The sequence below is a fragment of the Macaca thibetana genome, chromosome 1 (genome assembly GCF_024542745.1).
Source record: "Macaca thibetana thibetana isolate TM-01 chromosome 1, ASM2454274v1, whole genome shotgun sequence".
In the NCBI taxonomy this organism is placed as follows: domain Eukaryota; kingdom Metazoa; phylum Chordata; class Mammalia; order Primates; family Cercopithecidae; genus Macaca; species Macaca thibetana.
Window position 1 is genome coordinate 179,510,782 of NC_065578.1, and position 16,517 is coordinate 179,527,298.

At 38.2% G+C, this 16,517-nt stretch overlaps 2 protein-coding genes across 3 annotated transcripts in view; one reads left to right on the plus strand and one right to left on the minus strand.

Annotated features, from left to right (window-relative positions):
* Nucleotides 1-16,517, plus strand: part of ARPC5 (actin related protein 2/3 complex subunit 5) — a 1,051,210-nt gene that overhangs the window by 925,489 nt on the left and 109,204 nt on the right. The window lies entirely within an intron of this gene.
* Nucleotides 1-16,517, minus strand: part of RGL1 (ral guanine nucleotide dissociation stimulator like 1) — a 291,149-nt gene that overhangs the window by 175,199 nt on the left and 99,433 nt on the right. For both annotated transcript variants that reach the window (XM_050765896.1, XM_050765898.1), the window contains exon 2: nt 14,058-14,221. In XM_050765896.1, the coding sequence (XP_050621853.1) occupies nt 14,058-14,189 (132 nt within the window). In that variant the 5' untranslated portion in view covers nt 14,190-14,221. The remainder of the gene's footprint in view (nt 1-14,057; nt 14,222-16,517) is intronic.

Here is a 16,517-nt window from a genome sequence, read left to right on the forward strand (position 1 = left end):
GAAGAGAAAGAGCAATGTGGGCTAGAGAGGTTTTGAAGTATTTTCAGCCATCCTAAACATGTCTGACAGACTAGCATTTCTAAAAACAAATCTGAATATGTCACTAGCCTGCCGAAAACTTTTCATTGACTGAGCAGTGCCCACAGGATACTTCCTAAGTTTCTAAGTAAGGCACATGAAGACTTTCGTTATTTGTTTCCTCTTGGTTTCATCTCTTGCCATTCCTCTTCTGCTACAGATGCTCTAAGCGGTAGGACATTCTCTCTGACACTCCCCTTTACAGTTTTCCCTGCTCCAGAAATATTTGCTCCAATTCCCCTTCAAAAATTCCATTTGCCAGGCTAGTTTCTACTTTTCCTTTAAGCGAACCCGGGAGGTCGAAGTTGCACTCCAGCCTGAGCGACAGAGCAAGATTCCATCCCAAAAAAAAAAAAAAAAAAAAAAAAAAGAATGAACTCAGGCCAGGTGCAGTGGCTCACATCTTTATTCCCAGCACTTTGGGAGGCCAAGACGGGTGGGTCACCTGAAGGCAGGAGTTCAAGACCAGCCTGGCCAACATGGTGAAACCCCGTCTTTACTAAAACTACAAAAAATTAGCTGGGCATGGTGGCAGGCACCTGTAATCCCAGCTACTTAGGAGGCTGAGGCAGGAGAATCGCTTGAACCTGGGAGGCAGAGGTTGCAGTGAGCCGAGATTGTACCATTGCACTCCAGCCTGTGCAAGAAGAGCAAAACTCTGTGTTAAAAAAAAAAAAAAAAAAAAAAATGAACTCAAGTATCAGCTCACTGAGAAGCTTGCTTTCCTTGACATGCACACCTATGAGTGCCCATACTCATGCTGGATTACATGCTCTAGGCTCTCGAAATACCTGTGGACAATTATTACAGCACACTGTATGACAATGACTGATTTATTTATTTAATTCTGTTCCCTAATCCCATTGCCTGTTTTTTAAGATCAACTTTGTTGAGGTATCATTTACATATAATAAAATATGTCCATTTTAAATGTATAGTTGAATGAGTTTTGACAAATACGTACACCCATGTAATCACCAAACAATCAAAAAACAGAACACATCACCACAAAACATGTCCAATTCTCCCATTGCTTCCTTGCTCGTTTTTTTTTAAAAAAAGGTACTGAGATTATGTAAAGATATTTTTCATACTTAACCCTTTGATAAAGATTTCATTATTTTCTACTACATATAGGTATTATTCATCTTTTAAATTTTAAATATTTGAATTTTAAAGGCATAGAATAGTTAATCACTACATTGAAAACAAAAATAATATTCTCATTTTAAATATACTTGACAAACTGATTTGTGACCACATAAAAACTTTTAAATGATTACAAGATGTCAGTTATGAATATTCACGTGCAAGCAGGCACTTAACTAAATATGGCCAAAAAATTAACTAAATATGGCCAAAAAAATAGAAATTCAACATTAGCTAGATGCTACTTTCTGACCAAGTGAAGTAATTTTCAAAAAATAAGTTTAAAAATATAATTCATTAGTCAATCATAAGGTATTTATTTCAACCTGTGTCTAGTAGTACCAGTGCTTTGGGAGTCATAAGTGAAGCTTGTGAACTTTTAACGTTTAAGATCACATTTCTAAATAACTCACAGGAATGTGTAGGACTCAGTTCCAGCAGTACGGTGGACTAAATACCCTAATTGACTCTCCTACTACAAATAAAAAAAAAAAAAAAAAAAATACTTGATAAAACTAAAATATCTTTTTTAATACATGACAGGCTGGCAAAAAATTAAGAACTCTTAAAAGCCAAAACATAAATGAAAGCAGAACCCACAGATAGGCACTGAAATCAGCTTCCATTCAGACATCATTGGCCAAACCAGGTAAATTTAAACTTTGTTTTCTGTGACACTTAACTGCCCACCAAAATTCAATTTGTATTTAACTTTCCATAGTATTGAGTCATCACTGGTAAGTAGCAGCTCAGCCAGAGATTACATCTCCCCATCACACATCCCTCATAACTGTATGGAACAATAGGACTAATTCTCAGTCATAGAAGGTAAACTGATACAATGCATGTCTGGTCAAAGAGAGTTAAGAATTGGGTGTGTCTTCTTCAACCTCTTTTTTAGTGAATTGCCAGGTGAATACAAAAGATTCCCAGGTCCCAGAGGATGGTGGAGCTTCAAGAAGAAAGTAGCCTTGGTCCCTAAATTATCACATGAAGAAAAGGGGTACTCCCACCAGAAACACCTAAATTGGACTATTATATGATTGAAAAATAAACTTTTATTATGTTAAGCTACTTAAATTTTATACTGTATTTGTTACAGCATTAATGTTACTCTAACCAACACAGGACTTGTTACCTTAAAGCATGTAGGGAACAATATACAAAGCCCAGGGTTGGCTTATGGGAGAGAATCTAACAGGAAATTCCCACTGCATAAAACTGAGATCCTAAAATGTGATTCCTTCAGCATCAAGGTGAGCTAGTAATACTGTGTCTTCTGTGACAGTACAAGGAAAGTTGACTATCTTTATATGTGATGCTGAGGAGGGGTAGAGAGGGGGAGTCATTTTCTCCGTAGAATTTACTACCACAAGCATGCTCATCTGTAAATTTCTAGCCTGTAGTCACATTAAGTGGTCTGAAAAACATCAAGCTAAGAATTTACTTTAAAGTAGTTTTCCGTTGGTAGTGCTCCCAGAAGCAAATGCAAATTCTCTCTGGAGAAAATTTCCTTCTTTCCAAGAAATAAAAAATGAACCCACAGTCAAAAATCACAAAACTCACAAAGAAACAAAACACCATGTTCAAGAGCCAAAAGAAACAACAGATAGTACCCTGAGACCCACAGTTTTTAGAATTACCACACTCAGAATACAAAATCACTATATATAATATTGTTAGGAAACAGTACTCCATGGGTCTCTCTTGTTCCTACATGTCTTGCTATATATGCCAAAAGTTCAAGGCCCTGGCTGATCATTACCCAGATTATTTGTCAGGATTGGGCTTGTAGCAAGAAAACTTGAGAGATGAGCTAATACTTCCCTCTTAAAATGCCAGCTTGTTTATTATCCACTATAAAATGGCAAGTTTCCCAAGGTCATTGTTCCCTTCCTGTGCAAGTATCTATCTAGGCCCATTTCTAGGAATTGGAACATAGAAAACCAAAACAAACATGTTGACACTCTGGCTGTTGCTCTTGCTGTGAGTAATAAAGTCTTTTGCCCTTAGCCAAGAGTCTCATGTCTTCTTTCAACATCCACAAAACTGTGGATTTTAAAAAATTAAAATCTCATAGCCTTCACAGTTCTTGACAAATATGTCTTAAAAACATAAAAATATAAATAGGAAGCAAGAGATTGAAAAAATGACTAGAAGATTTTTAAAGAACAAAACAAAACTTCTAGAAGTAAAAAATACAGTAAGTGAAATTTAAAAATCAATGGTTGAGTTAAAGGACAGATTAAAGCTGAAGAGAGAATTATGGAATTGGAAGGCAGACCTAAGATTAATCAGAATGCAACACAGAGAGGAAAAAGATAGTAACTCTAAAAGAGAGGTTAAGGGACATAAGCAGAGAGTGAGAAAAGCAAACATAAATCTTGTTAGAGTTACAAAAGGAGAATAAGGTAAAATTTGAAAAGAAAAAAATTGGAGATATTTCCAGACTGATGAAAGACACCAATTCAACTATTTGAGAAGGCTTTGTACCCCAAAGTGTTAAATAAAAGGAAACCCACATGGAAAAACAGAAGACTGAAACTTCAGGACCGCAAAAAATGTAGAGATGATCTAAACAGTTAGAGAGAAAAGATGTTACATTCAAAAGAATACAAATTAAACTTAATGCTAGCTCCCCTTCAGTGCAATGGAAGGCAGAGGACAATGGAAAATTTCCAGTGTACTCAGAGACCTATAATTCAATACTCATCTAAACTATTATTCTGAGAAGCACACAAAATAAAGGCATCTTAAGGCCAAAGAGAGGAAAGGAGAGAGAGAGAGAGAAAGGGAGAAAGAGATGCGCTACTGTTAGACCCTCAGAATAATAAGTATTAAGGAAAAAGAAAAGTGATCTCGAGCTGAGATGCATAAAGAATTGATGAGCAAAGAACGAGATTCTATTTTACATCATCTAGATTTAAAAAATTAAGAAATCTAGGCTGGGCACAGTGTCTCACGCCTGTAATCCCAACACTTTGGGGGGCCAAGGTGGGCAGATCACGAGGTCAAGAGATCGAGACCATCCTGGCCAACACGGTGAAACCCATCTCTACTAAAATTACAAAACTAGTTGGGTGTGGTGGTGTGCACCTGTAGTCCCAGCTACTCGGGAAGCTGAGGCAGGAGAATCACTTGAACCCAGGAGGTGGAGGTTGCAGTGAGCCTAGATTGTGCCACTGTACTCCAGCCTGGTGACAGAGTAAGACTCCATCTCAAAAAAAAAAAAAAAAAAAATTAAGAAATCTGATAATTCCAAGAATTGACAAGGATAGGGAATAGGGGAAACTCTTATGCACTGCAGGTGAGAGCATAAATTGGTACCACCACTTTGGAAAACAACTTGGCAATAACTTGAACAAGAGAACTTGCACATATCTACTCAAAATTCACCTAATAGGTATTAACCTGGAAAAACTCTCACATATGGGCAAAAATAAGATATGTAAAGTAAGTGGGGATCTGGCAAAATGGCCAAATAAGAACAGCTCCGGTCTGCAGCTCCCAACAAGAACAATGCAGAAGGCGGGTGAGTTCTGCGTTTCCAACTGAGGTACCCAGTTCATCTCACTGGGACCTGGTTAGACAGTGGGTACAGCCCACGGAGGGCAAGCAGAAGCAGGGTGGGGCGTTGGTTCACCCATGAAGTGCAAGGTGTTGGGGAACTCCCTCCCCTAGCCAAGGAAAGCTGTGATGGACTGTGCCATGAGGGACGTTGCTCTCTGGCCCAGATACTATGCTTTTCCCACAGTTTTTACAACCTGCAGACCAGGAGATTCCCTCAGGTGCCTACGCCACCAGGGTCCTGGATTTCAAGCACAAAACTGGGCAGCCATTTGGGCAGACACCGAGCTAGCTGCAGGAGTTTTTTTTCATACCCCAGTGGTGCCTGGAACCCCAGAGAGACAGAATCATTCACTCCCCTTGAAAGCAAGCTGAAGCCAGAGAGCCAAGTGGTCTCGCTCAGCCGGTCCAACCCCCACAGAGCCCAGCAAGCTAAGATTCACTGGCTTGAAATTCTCACTGCCAGCACAGCAGTCTGAAGTCAACCTGGGACCCTCAAGCTTGTAGCAGGAGGGTCATCCACTATTACTGAGGCTTGAGTAGGCACTTCTCCCCTCATAGTGTAAACAAAGCCATCGGGAAGTTTGTACTGGGTGGAAACCACCACAGCTCAGCAAAGCTGCTGTAGCCAGACTGCCTCTCTAGATTCCTCCTCTCTGGTCAGGGTATCTCTGAAATAAAGGCCCCAACCCCAGTCAGAAGTGTATAGAAAAAACTCCTTTCTGCCTGGGACACAGCACCTTGGGGAAGGGGAAGCTGTGGGTGCAGCTTCAGCAGACTTAAACATTCCTGCCCGCCGGCTCCGAAAAGAGCAGCAGATATACCAGCACAATGCTCCAGCTCTGCTAAGGGACAGATTGCCTCCTCAAGTGGGTCCCTGACCCCCATTCCTCCTGACTGGGAGACACCTCCCAGCAGGGGATGACAGACACCTCATACAGGAGAGCTCCAGCTGGCATCTGGTGGGTGCCCCTCTGGGACGAAGCTTCCAGAGCAAGGAGCAGGCAGCAGCAACCTTTGCTAATCTGCAGCCTCCATTGGTGATACCCAGGCAAACAGGGTCTGGAGTGGACCTCCAGCAAACTCCAGAAGACCTGCAGAAGAGGGGCCTGACTGTTAGAAGGAAAATTAACAAACAAAAAGCAATAAAATCAACATCAACAAATAGGATGCCCACACAAAAACCCCATCCAAAGGTCATCAGCATCAAAGATCAAAGGTAGATAAATCCACGAAGATGAGGAAAAACCAGCGCAAACATGCCGAAATTCCAAAAACCAGAAGGCCTCTTCTCCTCCAAAAGATCACAACTCCTCACCAGCAAGGGAACAAAACTGGATGGAGAATGAGTTTAACGAATTGACAGAAGTAGACTTCAGAAGGTGGGTAATAACAAATTCCTCCAGCTAAAGGGGCATGTTCTAACCCAATATAAGGAAGCTAAGAACCTTCATAAAAGGTTACAGGAACCGCTAACCAGAATAACCAGTTTAGAGAAGAACATAAATGACCTGATGGAGCTGAAAAACACAGCATGAGAACTTCTTGAAGCATACACAAGTATCAATAGCCAAATCAGTAAAGCAGAAGAAAGGATATCAGAGATTGAATATCAACTTAATGAAATAAAGTGTGAAGACAAGATTAGAGAAAAAAGAATGAAAAGGAATGAATAAAGCCTCCAAAGAATATGTGACTATGTGAAAAGACCAAACCTACATTTGATTAGCGTACCTGAAAATGATGGAGAGAATGGATCCAAGTTGGAAAACGCACTTCAGGATATTATCCAGGAGAATTTCCCCAACCTAGCAAGACAGGCCAACATTCAAATTCAGGAAATACAGAGAACACCACAAAGAAAATCCTCGAGAGAAGCAACCCCAAGACACATAATCATCAGATTCACCAAGGTTGAAATGAAGGAAAAAATTTAAGGGCAGTCAGAGAGAAAAGTCAGGTTACCTACAAAGGGAAGCCCATCAGACTAACAGCAGATCTCTCTGTAGAAATGCTAGAAGCCAGAAGAGAGTGGGGACCAACATTAAACATTCTTAAGGAAAAGAATTTTCAACCCAGAATTTCATATCCAGCCAAACAAAGCTCATCAGTAAAGGAGAAATAAAATCCTTCACAGACAAGCAAATGCTGAGGAATTTTGTCACCACCAGGCCACCCTTACAAGAGCTCCTGAAGAAAGCACTAAATATGGAAAGGAAAAACCTGTACCAGCCACTGCAAAACCATACCAAAAATAAAGACCAACAACACTATGAAGAAACTGCATAAACTAATGAGCAAAATTAACAGCTAGCATCATGATGACAGGATCAAACTGACACATAACAATATTAACCTTAAATGTAAATGGGCTAAATGTAAATGGGCAATTAAAAGACACAGATTGGAAAATTGGATAAAGAGTCAAGACCTATAGGTGTGCTATGTTCAGGAGACCCATCTCACATGCAAAGACACACAAAGGGGTTGCAACCCTAGTCGCTGTAAAACAGACGTTAAACCAACAAAGATCAAAAAAGACAAAGACGAGCATTACATAACGGTAATGGGATCAATGCAACAAGAAGAGCTGGCTATCCTAAATACATATGCACCCAATACAGGAGCACCCAGATTCATAAGGCAAGTTCTTAGAGATCTACAAAGAGACTTAGACTTCCACACAATTAATAGTGGGAGACTTTAACACCCCACTGTCAATATTAGGTCAATGAGACAGAAAATTAACAAGGATATTCAGGACTCAAACTCAGCTCTGGACCAAGCGGACCTAATAAACATCTGCAGAACTCTGTACCCCAAATCAACAAAATATACATTCTTCTCAGTACCACACAGCATTTATTCTAAAATTGACCACATAATTGGAAGTAAAACATTCCTCAGCAAAGGTAAAAGAATTGAAATCATATCAAACGGCCTCTTAGACCACAGTGCAATCAAATTAGAACTCAAGATTAAGAAACTCACTAAAAACTGCACAACTACATGGAACCTGAACAACTTGCTTCTAAATGACTACTGGGTAAATCATGAAGTAAAGGCAGAAATGAATAAGTTCTTTGAAACCAATGAGAACAAAGACACAATGTATCAGAATCTCTAGGACACATTTAAAGCAGTGTTTACAGGGAAATTTATAGCACTAAATGCCTACAGGAGAAAGCAGGAAAGATCTAAAATCAACACGCTAACATCACAAATAAAAGAACTAGAGAAGCAGCAGCAAACAAATTCAAAAGCTAGTAGAAGACAAGAAACAACTAAGATCAGAGCAGAACTGAAGGAGACAGAGATACAAAAAATCAATGAATCCAGGAGCTGGTTTTTTGAAAAGATTAGCAAAATAGATAGACCACTAGCCAGGCTAATAAAGAAGAAAAGAGAGAAGAATCAAACAGACACAATAAAAAATGAAACCACTGATCCCACAGAAATACAAACTACCATCAGAGAATATTATAAAAACCTCTACACAAATAAACTAGAAAATCTGTAAGAAAATCCTGGACACATACACCCTCCCAAGACTAAACCAGGAAGAAGTCAAATCCCTGAATAGACCAATAACAAGTTCTGAAATTGAGGCAATAATTAATAACCTACCAATGAAAAAAAAGCCCAGATCCAGATGGATTCACAACCTAATTCTACCACAGTTACAAAGAGGAGCTGGTACCATTCCTTCTGAAACTATTCCAAATGATAGAAAAAGAGGGACTCCTCCCTAACTCATTTTATGAGGCCAGCATCATCGTGATACCAAAACCTGGCAAAGACACAACAAAAAAAGAAAACTTCAGGCCAATATCCCTGGTGAACATCGATGCGAAAATCCTCAATAAAATACCGGCAAACCGAATCCAGCAGCACCTCAAAAAGCTTATCCATCACAATCAGGTCGGCTTCATCCCTGGAATGCAAGGCTGGTTCAACATTTGCAAATCAATAAACATAGAGCTTCTGCACAGCAAAAGAAGCTATCATCAGAGTGAACAGGCAACCTACAGAATAGGAGAAAATTTTTGCAATCTATCCATCTGACAAAGGTTTAATATCCAGAATCTACAAGGAATCTAAACAAATTTACAAGGAAAAAACAAACAACCCCATCAAAAATTGAGCAAAGGATATGAACAGACACTTTTCAAAAGAAGACATTTATGCAGCCAACATACATGAAAAAAAAAGCTCACCATCACTGGTCATTGGAGAAATACAAATCAAAACCACAATGAGATACCATCTCACACCAGTTAGAATGGCCATCATTGAAAAGTCAGGAAACAACAGATGTGGAGAGGATGTGGAGAAATAGGAACACTTTTACACCATTGGTGGGAGTGTAAATTAGTTCAATCATTGTGGAAGACAGTGTGGTGATTCCTCAAGGATCTAGAACCAGAAATACCATTTGACTCAGCAATCCCATTACTGGGTATATACCCAAAGGATCATAAATCATTATACTATAAAGACACATGCACATATATTTTTATTGCAGCATTATTCACAATAGCAAAGACTTGGAACCAATCCAAATGCCCATCAATGATAGAATGGATAAAGAAAATGTGGCACATATACACCATGGAATACAATGCAGCCATAAAAAAAAAAAAGGATGAGTTTATGTCCTTTGCAGGGACATGGAGGAAGCCAGAAACCATCATTCTCAGCAAACTAACACAGGAACAGAAAACCAAACACTGCATGTTCTCACTCATAAGTCAGAGTTGAACAATGAGAACACATGGACACAGGGAGGGATGGGGGGCAAGGGGAGGGATAGCATTAGGAGAAATACCTAATGTAGATGACAGGTTGATGGGTGCAGCTAACCACCATGGGACATATATACATATATAACAAACCTGCATGTTTTGTACATGTATCTCAGAACTTAAAGTATATAAAAAAAGAACATATAAGAAAACTAAAAAAAAAAAAAAATACATGTATAGTATGTTCATATCAGCATTGTTCATAATGGCAAAAAACTATAAATAACTTAAATGTTCATCCACTATGAATAATTAATCATGATATAACCACACAGTGGTATATTGTACAATAGTGAAAATTAACGAAGTACTACTGTATATATTTTTGTGGCTGAATCTTAAAAATCTTATAAACATTATGTTGAGTAAAAGAAGTGAATCACCAAAGACACCATATATAAAAATATATATGTGTTTATATATACATATATATGTAGGTGCATATATGTGTGTGCATATGTGTGTGTGTGTATAACTCAACAGTATTGTTTGAGGATACATGTATGCAGTAAAGACTTTTTAAAAAGCAAAAGGATGATTAAACACAAATTTCAGGAAGATGGGTACCTTTGCAGGGAAGGAAATCAAAGAGATAGTATGTGAAGCAGTTCACATATAGACTAAACAAAGTGTTTCTTAAGTTGGTTGTAGACTTACAAGTATTTGTTCTAATATTATACTCCATAACTTGCATGTGTATTATTTTGTAAGTATCAAATATTATAATGTTAAAAAATCAGCACTTAGCAAAAAAAATGAATTGAAGGAACTTCTTTAGCCTTAGTTATCAAAATCCTACAGCAAAACAATGTGGGATAAAATGTTGGTGAAACATTAAGGATGAAATATCAAAGCATAACCTTTAAAGTCAAAAAGAAGACAAGATAGTCATTGAATATAAAAATGTTGATACTCCCCAAATCAGTCAATCAATGTACTGAAATCCTAATCAAATTCCCAACAAGCTTCTGCTTAATTTTTCTTCATATTTGCAGAACTGAACAAGCTCATCCTAAATCCATATGGAAAATCTAAGTTCCAAAAACAGCCAAGATAATCTTGAAGATCAATAGTTCAGCAGAGAAACATTCCCTATTGGATACTCGGGGCCTTTTTTAGAGTTAGAATAGTTAAAGGAATATCATATCCACAGAGAGGATATCTATAGTAACATAATACATGAAAAATAGCATTATAAACTGAAGAAGTAATTGACATTCAAAAATGATACTAGATAATTAACTATCCATATGGAAAAAAACATCATATCCCTACTTCAGACTGTGAAATAAATACTAAGGAAATAAAAACAAGCATTTAGAACTTTTAGGAAAAAATATAGGAGAATATCTTTATCGTCATGAGGTCAGAAAGAATTTCTTAAAGCAGAAAAACACTAACCATAAGGAGAAAAGAAGACTGATAAATTTTACCAAATTAAAATTTGAAACAAAAATTTAGGAGTTGGAAAATATTGTTTTAGTGCATAAAATCTATAAAAAGATTGTATAGTAAACAATACATTAGTTTCCAGAAATCAACAAAGAAAGACAAATGACCCAATGAAAAGAAACAAGCAAAGGATAAGAACAGATAATTCACAGAAAACTAAATGGTCAATATCCATGTGAACAGATGCTCAACACCACAAGAATTCAGGGAAATTTGTGTTATACAAGGTCCCATTTCAAAACAATCAGATTGGCCAATATTTAAAGGTCTGTCAATATCAATAACAGGTGAGGATATAGAACGGATGAACTTTCATATGCTGCTAACAGAGACACAAACTCATGGCCTCATTTCAGAGCTGATCTAGTAATATCTAGCAAAGCTAAAGGTATTCATACTTTACAACTCAGCATGCCACTTCCAGGTGTCTATACTAGAAAAAACTCTAGCATATGTTCACGAGGAAAAGTATATTATACTGCCAACTGTATTGAAAGAAAACTAAAAGTTAATCAACAAGAGAATGGATAAATTGACTATATTAATCAAAAAATGTAAACAACAGTTAAAGACGAACAAAGTGAAACTACATATGTCAGCATAAAAATAGAAACAAATAAATAAGCTGTAGAAATAGATGTACAGTACAAGGCTTACATAAAATTTACAAGGTATAAATCAATACTGTATATTGAATATATAGATCCACATGCATGTAGTATAAATACTGAAATATGCATAAAAATGATAAACACCAAATTCAGATTTATGACAGGGCCAGGACTGGAGTGAGACTAGCATCAAGCCTAGGGTGCAAAATTTAAGGATGTACTCAATTTTGCGCAAGTATAGGGCATAAACCTTAAGTTTTGTGCCCTCGGCACAACACTCATCTCATCTTATCTTGGACCTGTTAGGTGAGATACAGAAAGACTTCATCTACCACCTGTGGAGTTTATTTCTTTAAAAAAATAAAATAAAAAAAAGTCTGTTGTGCAAGTATATCCCTAGAGAGAAGGTTTGTATTTGCTTCTGCTGGATTTTACATGTTCAAGACTAGTTGTTAGGTTACTTTCTTGGATTGGAATTGTCATAATGTGTCAATATTAGGAATCTGAACTTCAAACACAAGTGTAGCAAGGAGTTGGTATAATAATTTCCCATGGAAGATTCCTCTTTCTCTTTACAGAATAATCAAAAGAAAGGCATGGAACTAAACTTGGCAGTGAGCTCCTCTCTCCCACAGCTTTGCATCCTGAGCAGAATATGAGAACATGGAGGGGAGGGGACCAGTTTGGAATTTGTGCCAGGGTTGGCACCCTGAGCAGTTTCTACTGACTTGGTTCCTGTCTTATTTCCAAGCCTAGTTCTCCAAACTTCTTACCAATTCTGTAAGCTTCTCAACAACCTCCAGCAATTTCTCATTCTCCTTAATTTAGTCAATTTCTTTTGCTTGGAACCAAAGAGCCATACCAATATACTTAGCCTCATGCTGTCAAACAAAGAATTTATATATTTCCACTTGTTATGATTCCATCCTTAGGAATCAACTTTCTTAGCATTATTTGATTTCCAATTCGGTTTGCCTACAAGGAGAATGTGTACTAAACATTTTAACTTGAGTATTTCAGAAGATAAAACTCTTCTATTTGTCTTTATCAATTAAGGAATTGCCATTTTCTTTTTACATATTAGTTGTATAAACTTAATTCATGTGAGTTTTCCCCAGAAATTTCTGTTGGATACATGAGAAAATAAAATTTCCAAGCATATAAGCTAAGGACCAGACCCTAGACAACTATCCAAGATCATGAATATCACCCAGGTAAGCCTCTCAGAAAATAGCTGCTGGTCTTTCCGGTAGCCAAAATACCATTGACAAAGTGTTGTCTGTTTTCCCTATTACATTTCTATACTACCTCAGTTGTTTTGAAGTTCTTGCTTTGGTACCTCTCTCTGAGATGCTCTTTCCCATGTATTAAAACCTCTAGCTTTTGGGGCTGGGCACAGTCACTCACACCTGTAATCCCAGTGCTTTGGAAGGCAGAGGCAGGAGGATTGCTTGAGGGTAGGGCTTCAAGACCAGCCTGGGCAATATAGTGAGAGTCTCATCTCTACAAAAAAATTAAATATTATCCAGATGTGGTGGTGTGTGGCCTGTAGTCCTAGTTATTTGGGAGCCTGAGACAGGAGGATCGCTTGAGCCCAGGAGTTCCAGGCAGCAGTAAGCTGTGACTGTGCCACTGCACTCCAGCCTGGACAGAAAAGCAAGATCCTGTCTCTAAAAAACAAAAACATACAAACCTCTAGCTTTCATTTTATTTGCTGAGCTGATAAGATGTGCACAACCCAAGCTCAGGGAAGTTAGGCCTTTCCATGATCTGGTTAATAATTCCATTCTCTTTTCCAATCTTCCTTTTATACCTCTTCATGCCTATATGGAAATGGTTTTCAATATCTTGCCATTATGTATGATTTTACCGCTAATGCATAATAAAAATAAAAGCTTTAATTTATAATTTCCATTGAAAGAATAAGAGCATCTCTCTCTCTCTTTCTCCCTGTCCCTCTATCTTTCTCTCTCTCTCACACACACACCACAAATATACACACAAATATCAGCATTTTATATAAGTCAAAAGAAACTTCAACAACAATAGACTTGAGAGAGGGAAGTCACGGAAGGGCAGCCTTGAGAAAGAATGTAGCTAACAGGATACCCACGGCTACACTGCTGATATCTGAAGCTAAAGTGCAGATTATATGCGTATGAGCCTTAGATCACCATTTTTTAAGTGCTGGCTTTCAGTGTAGCCTCCTTGGCCTGAATCACTGTGTAGTCATTAATGTGCAATGACTTACTTGTTCTCTAGTCATGGCTACGCCTACAGCACCTGAATAAAGATTTGCCAAGCTGACCTGTGGTGCTGGCTACACAAAGAATTATAGTCTCAGGTATGAACAAATCCAGTATTTCACCAACTGTGTCATTTAGAGTCATCTTACCTCCTCTGTCTTTAAAACTTCCCATATTCGAGCATGATCTTCCACCAGCCAGGGTCCCGTGCTTTCTACCTTGGTGGAAAGTTTGAATTTAGACACCTCCTGAGTAGGTTCTCCCACGGGTTTCACCTCCATCTTGAAAGAGGCAGGCAGGAGGCATTACGGATCTGTGTGGAAGAATAAAGTGTGATCCAGATTAAAACAATGAGTAACATTAAGAGAGACATGGAAGCAAATTACAGGAATCAACTTTTATGGCCACTTTTATATTCTAAATATTCATTATTGGTATCTTAATGCAGGCTTTGGGAGGTAAGCACGCATTCTGATAACGGCAAACGTACAAATCTTAAAGCAAAGCGCAAGCCATCATCTGCCTGTTATACCTGCTTATCACTTGGATTTGGCGCTCTCAGGGGGAGAGATGGAAATGGGTGGCTGTCAGGCAAACCTGAGTGATGTTTTCGTATTTCCATGCCAAGTGCTCCATGTGGAAGAAGCACTGGCTATGATGTCAAGAATTTTACTCTTCAAACATCTATTATGTACTTGTGTATATGAGGCTCCATGCTAGGCATACACAAATATTTCAGTAGTTTGCCTCTTAACCTTAAGAAGCTTAGAGCCTCAGGGCAGAAAGGTTGTAAACAAGTATTAACAATATGATGTATTACAACATAGCGTCTGAAATGCCACAATAATTGTGTTTCTAAACTGCAATGAAAGCAGAGGAAGATTCCTTTGATATTCACTGGCTGTGCACTTTCTTGGGCCTTGGTTTCACTAACAGTTACTGTAAGATATTATTTAAAAATTGATGCCAATCTTACAAGGTCTACCTCTTTGACATCTTTCCATTGGCCACTGGCTTGTTCAGAATCTCATCATATCTTGCCTGGCTCAGTCCCATACTATCATAAGAGTCTCCTTGCCTCCATTCAAGTCCCTTTGAGTCTATTCTTGGTGTAATTCTAAAAAGCAAAACTGTTACTGATGTTCCATCTACCTAAAAACTTTTCCTAAAGAATGAAACCCAAATTCCTTCATGCAGCATCCAAGGATCTTTACGTCTGGCTTCCTCTACCTCCCTTCTCCCACCTCATGCATGCACTGCTACCTCCTCAGCTACTGTTTCAGCCATTTGAAAGTATCTATGGACCCCAGATACATCTAGTGCCTATAGCCTTTGTTTGTGACACCTTCTCTCCAATCCCCACCCCAAGAGAATACAGGCTTCCCTCCTTTGTTACGCTATGTACTCCAGACAAACTTCTATCATGTCACCTGTAACACCTTATTATATTTATTTGCTTTCAATTCTATTTCCCCCTTCTAGTCTTATAAGCATCTTGAGACTAGAGATAGTATCATACACAGAGTAAGTACTAAATAAATGTTTTATGAATCATTAATTCAACATTTAGTAAATCATGACAATCCATTGAAAAGGAGGCAGCAGATCTTATATATTCAAGTAAAAGATGTAAAAGTTAGGTTACCTCTTCCTTTTAACTTTTTTATTGACTTAGTGGGCTATAAGTTTTTCATAAAAAAGGGATAAGTCTAACATTCATCGCACACTCCCAAGCAGCATATAATGCAAGATAGAATTGCTCATTAGTTAACAACAGGCTGGTTTTCATGGAAATGTCTTCAAGGAATTATGTCTGCAAAACCCAGGTGTTAGGCTGACATAACCCACTACCCAAATAAAAGTAAGTGGAAATTGAAACCTATATGAGTGACAGGAGTGACAGGTCAGTGGATTTAAGAAAATCATCATCTGCAGAGGAGTTACTTCTCTGCTCTGGGGCTTCCCATGCTCCATCTAAGCCATGGAGAGTAAGCCCATCTGCTTGCAGAGAGCAATGATGAAGAAACTGATAACCAAAACCATCGTGAAGTACTTAGAAACACAGAACACTTAATACCCTCCCACTAGGAACCAGGAAACAAAACCTACATAATTAATGAACAAAGTTCCTCTGAGTGGACACACTAATAAATGATGCTGACACACACATACAAGGAAATAAACAAAGCAGAATCATGTAGAGATTTCAGTCCAAAAAAAGGAAATTAAAATAAACAGGCAAAATGGAAACAGGTCAGATTAGTAGGAAAGGAAATTCCATTGTTGTTATTGGAGAAATACTGTAAACAACAACAAATAAATCAAAACAAAGTAGGAAAACTACATAAAATGGTTTTGGCTGTCTCCTTCGTATATTATGGAAACAAAACTGGATAAAATAGACAAAGTATGAAATCCCATGGGAACAATGGAACATCTGTAAGTGTAACGTGTTCCAGAGACCCCACAGCTTACTCTACTGTCTGCCCACAGCTGCTTTCTCATCTCCGCAGTGTGGGCGAAAGTTGGCAAATTTTCAGTGTTGAAGACTGAACTCGACTGTGCACTGACTTCCCACAGATTGCTCCTCACCCTGTTTGGGAAGAAGA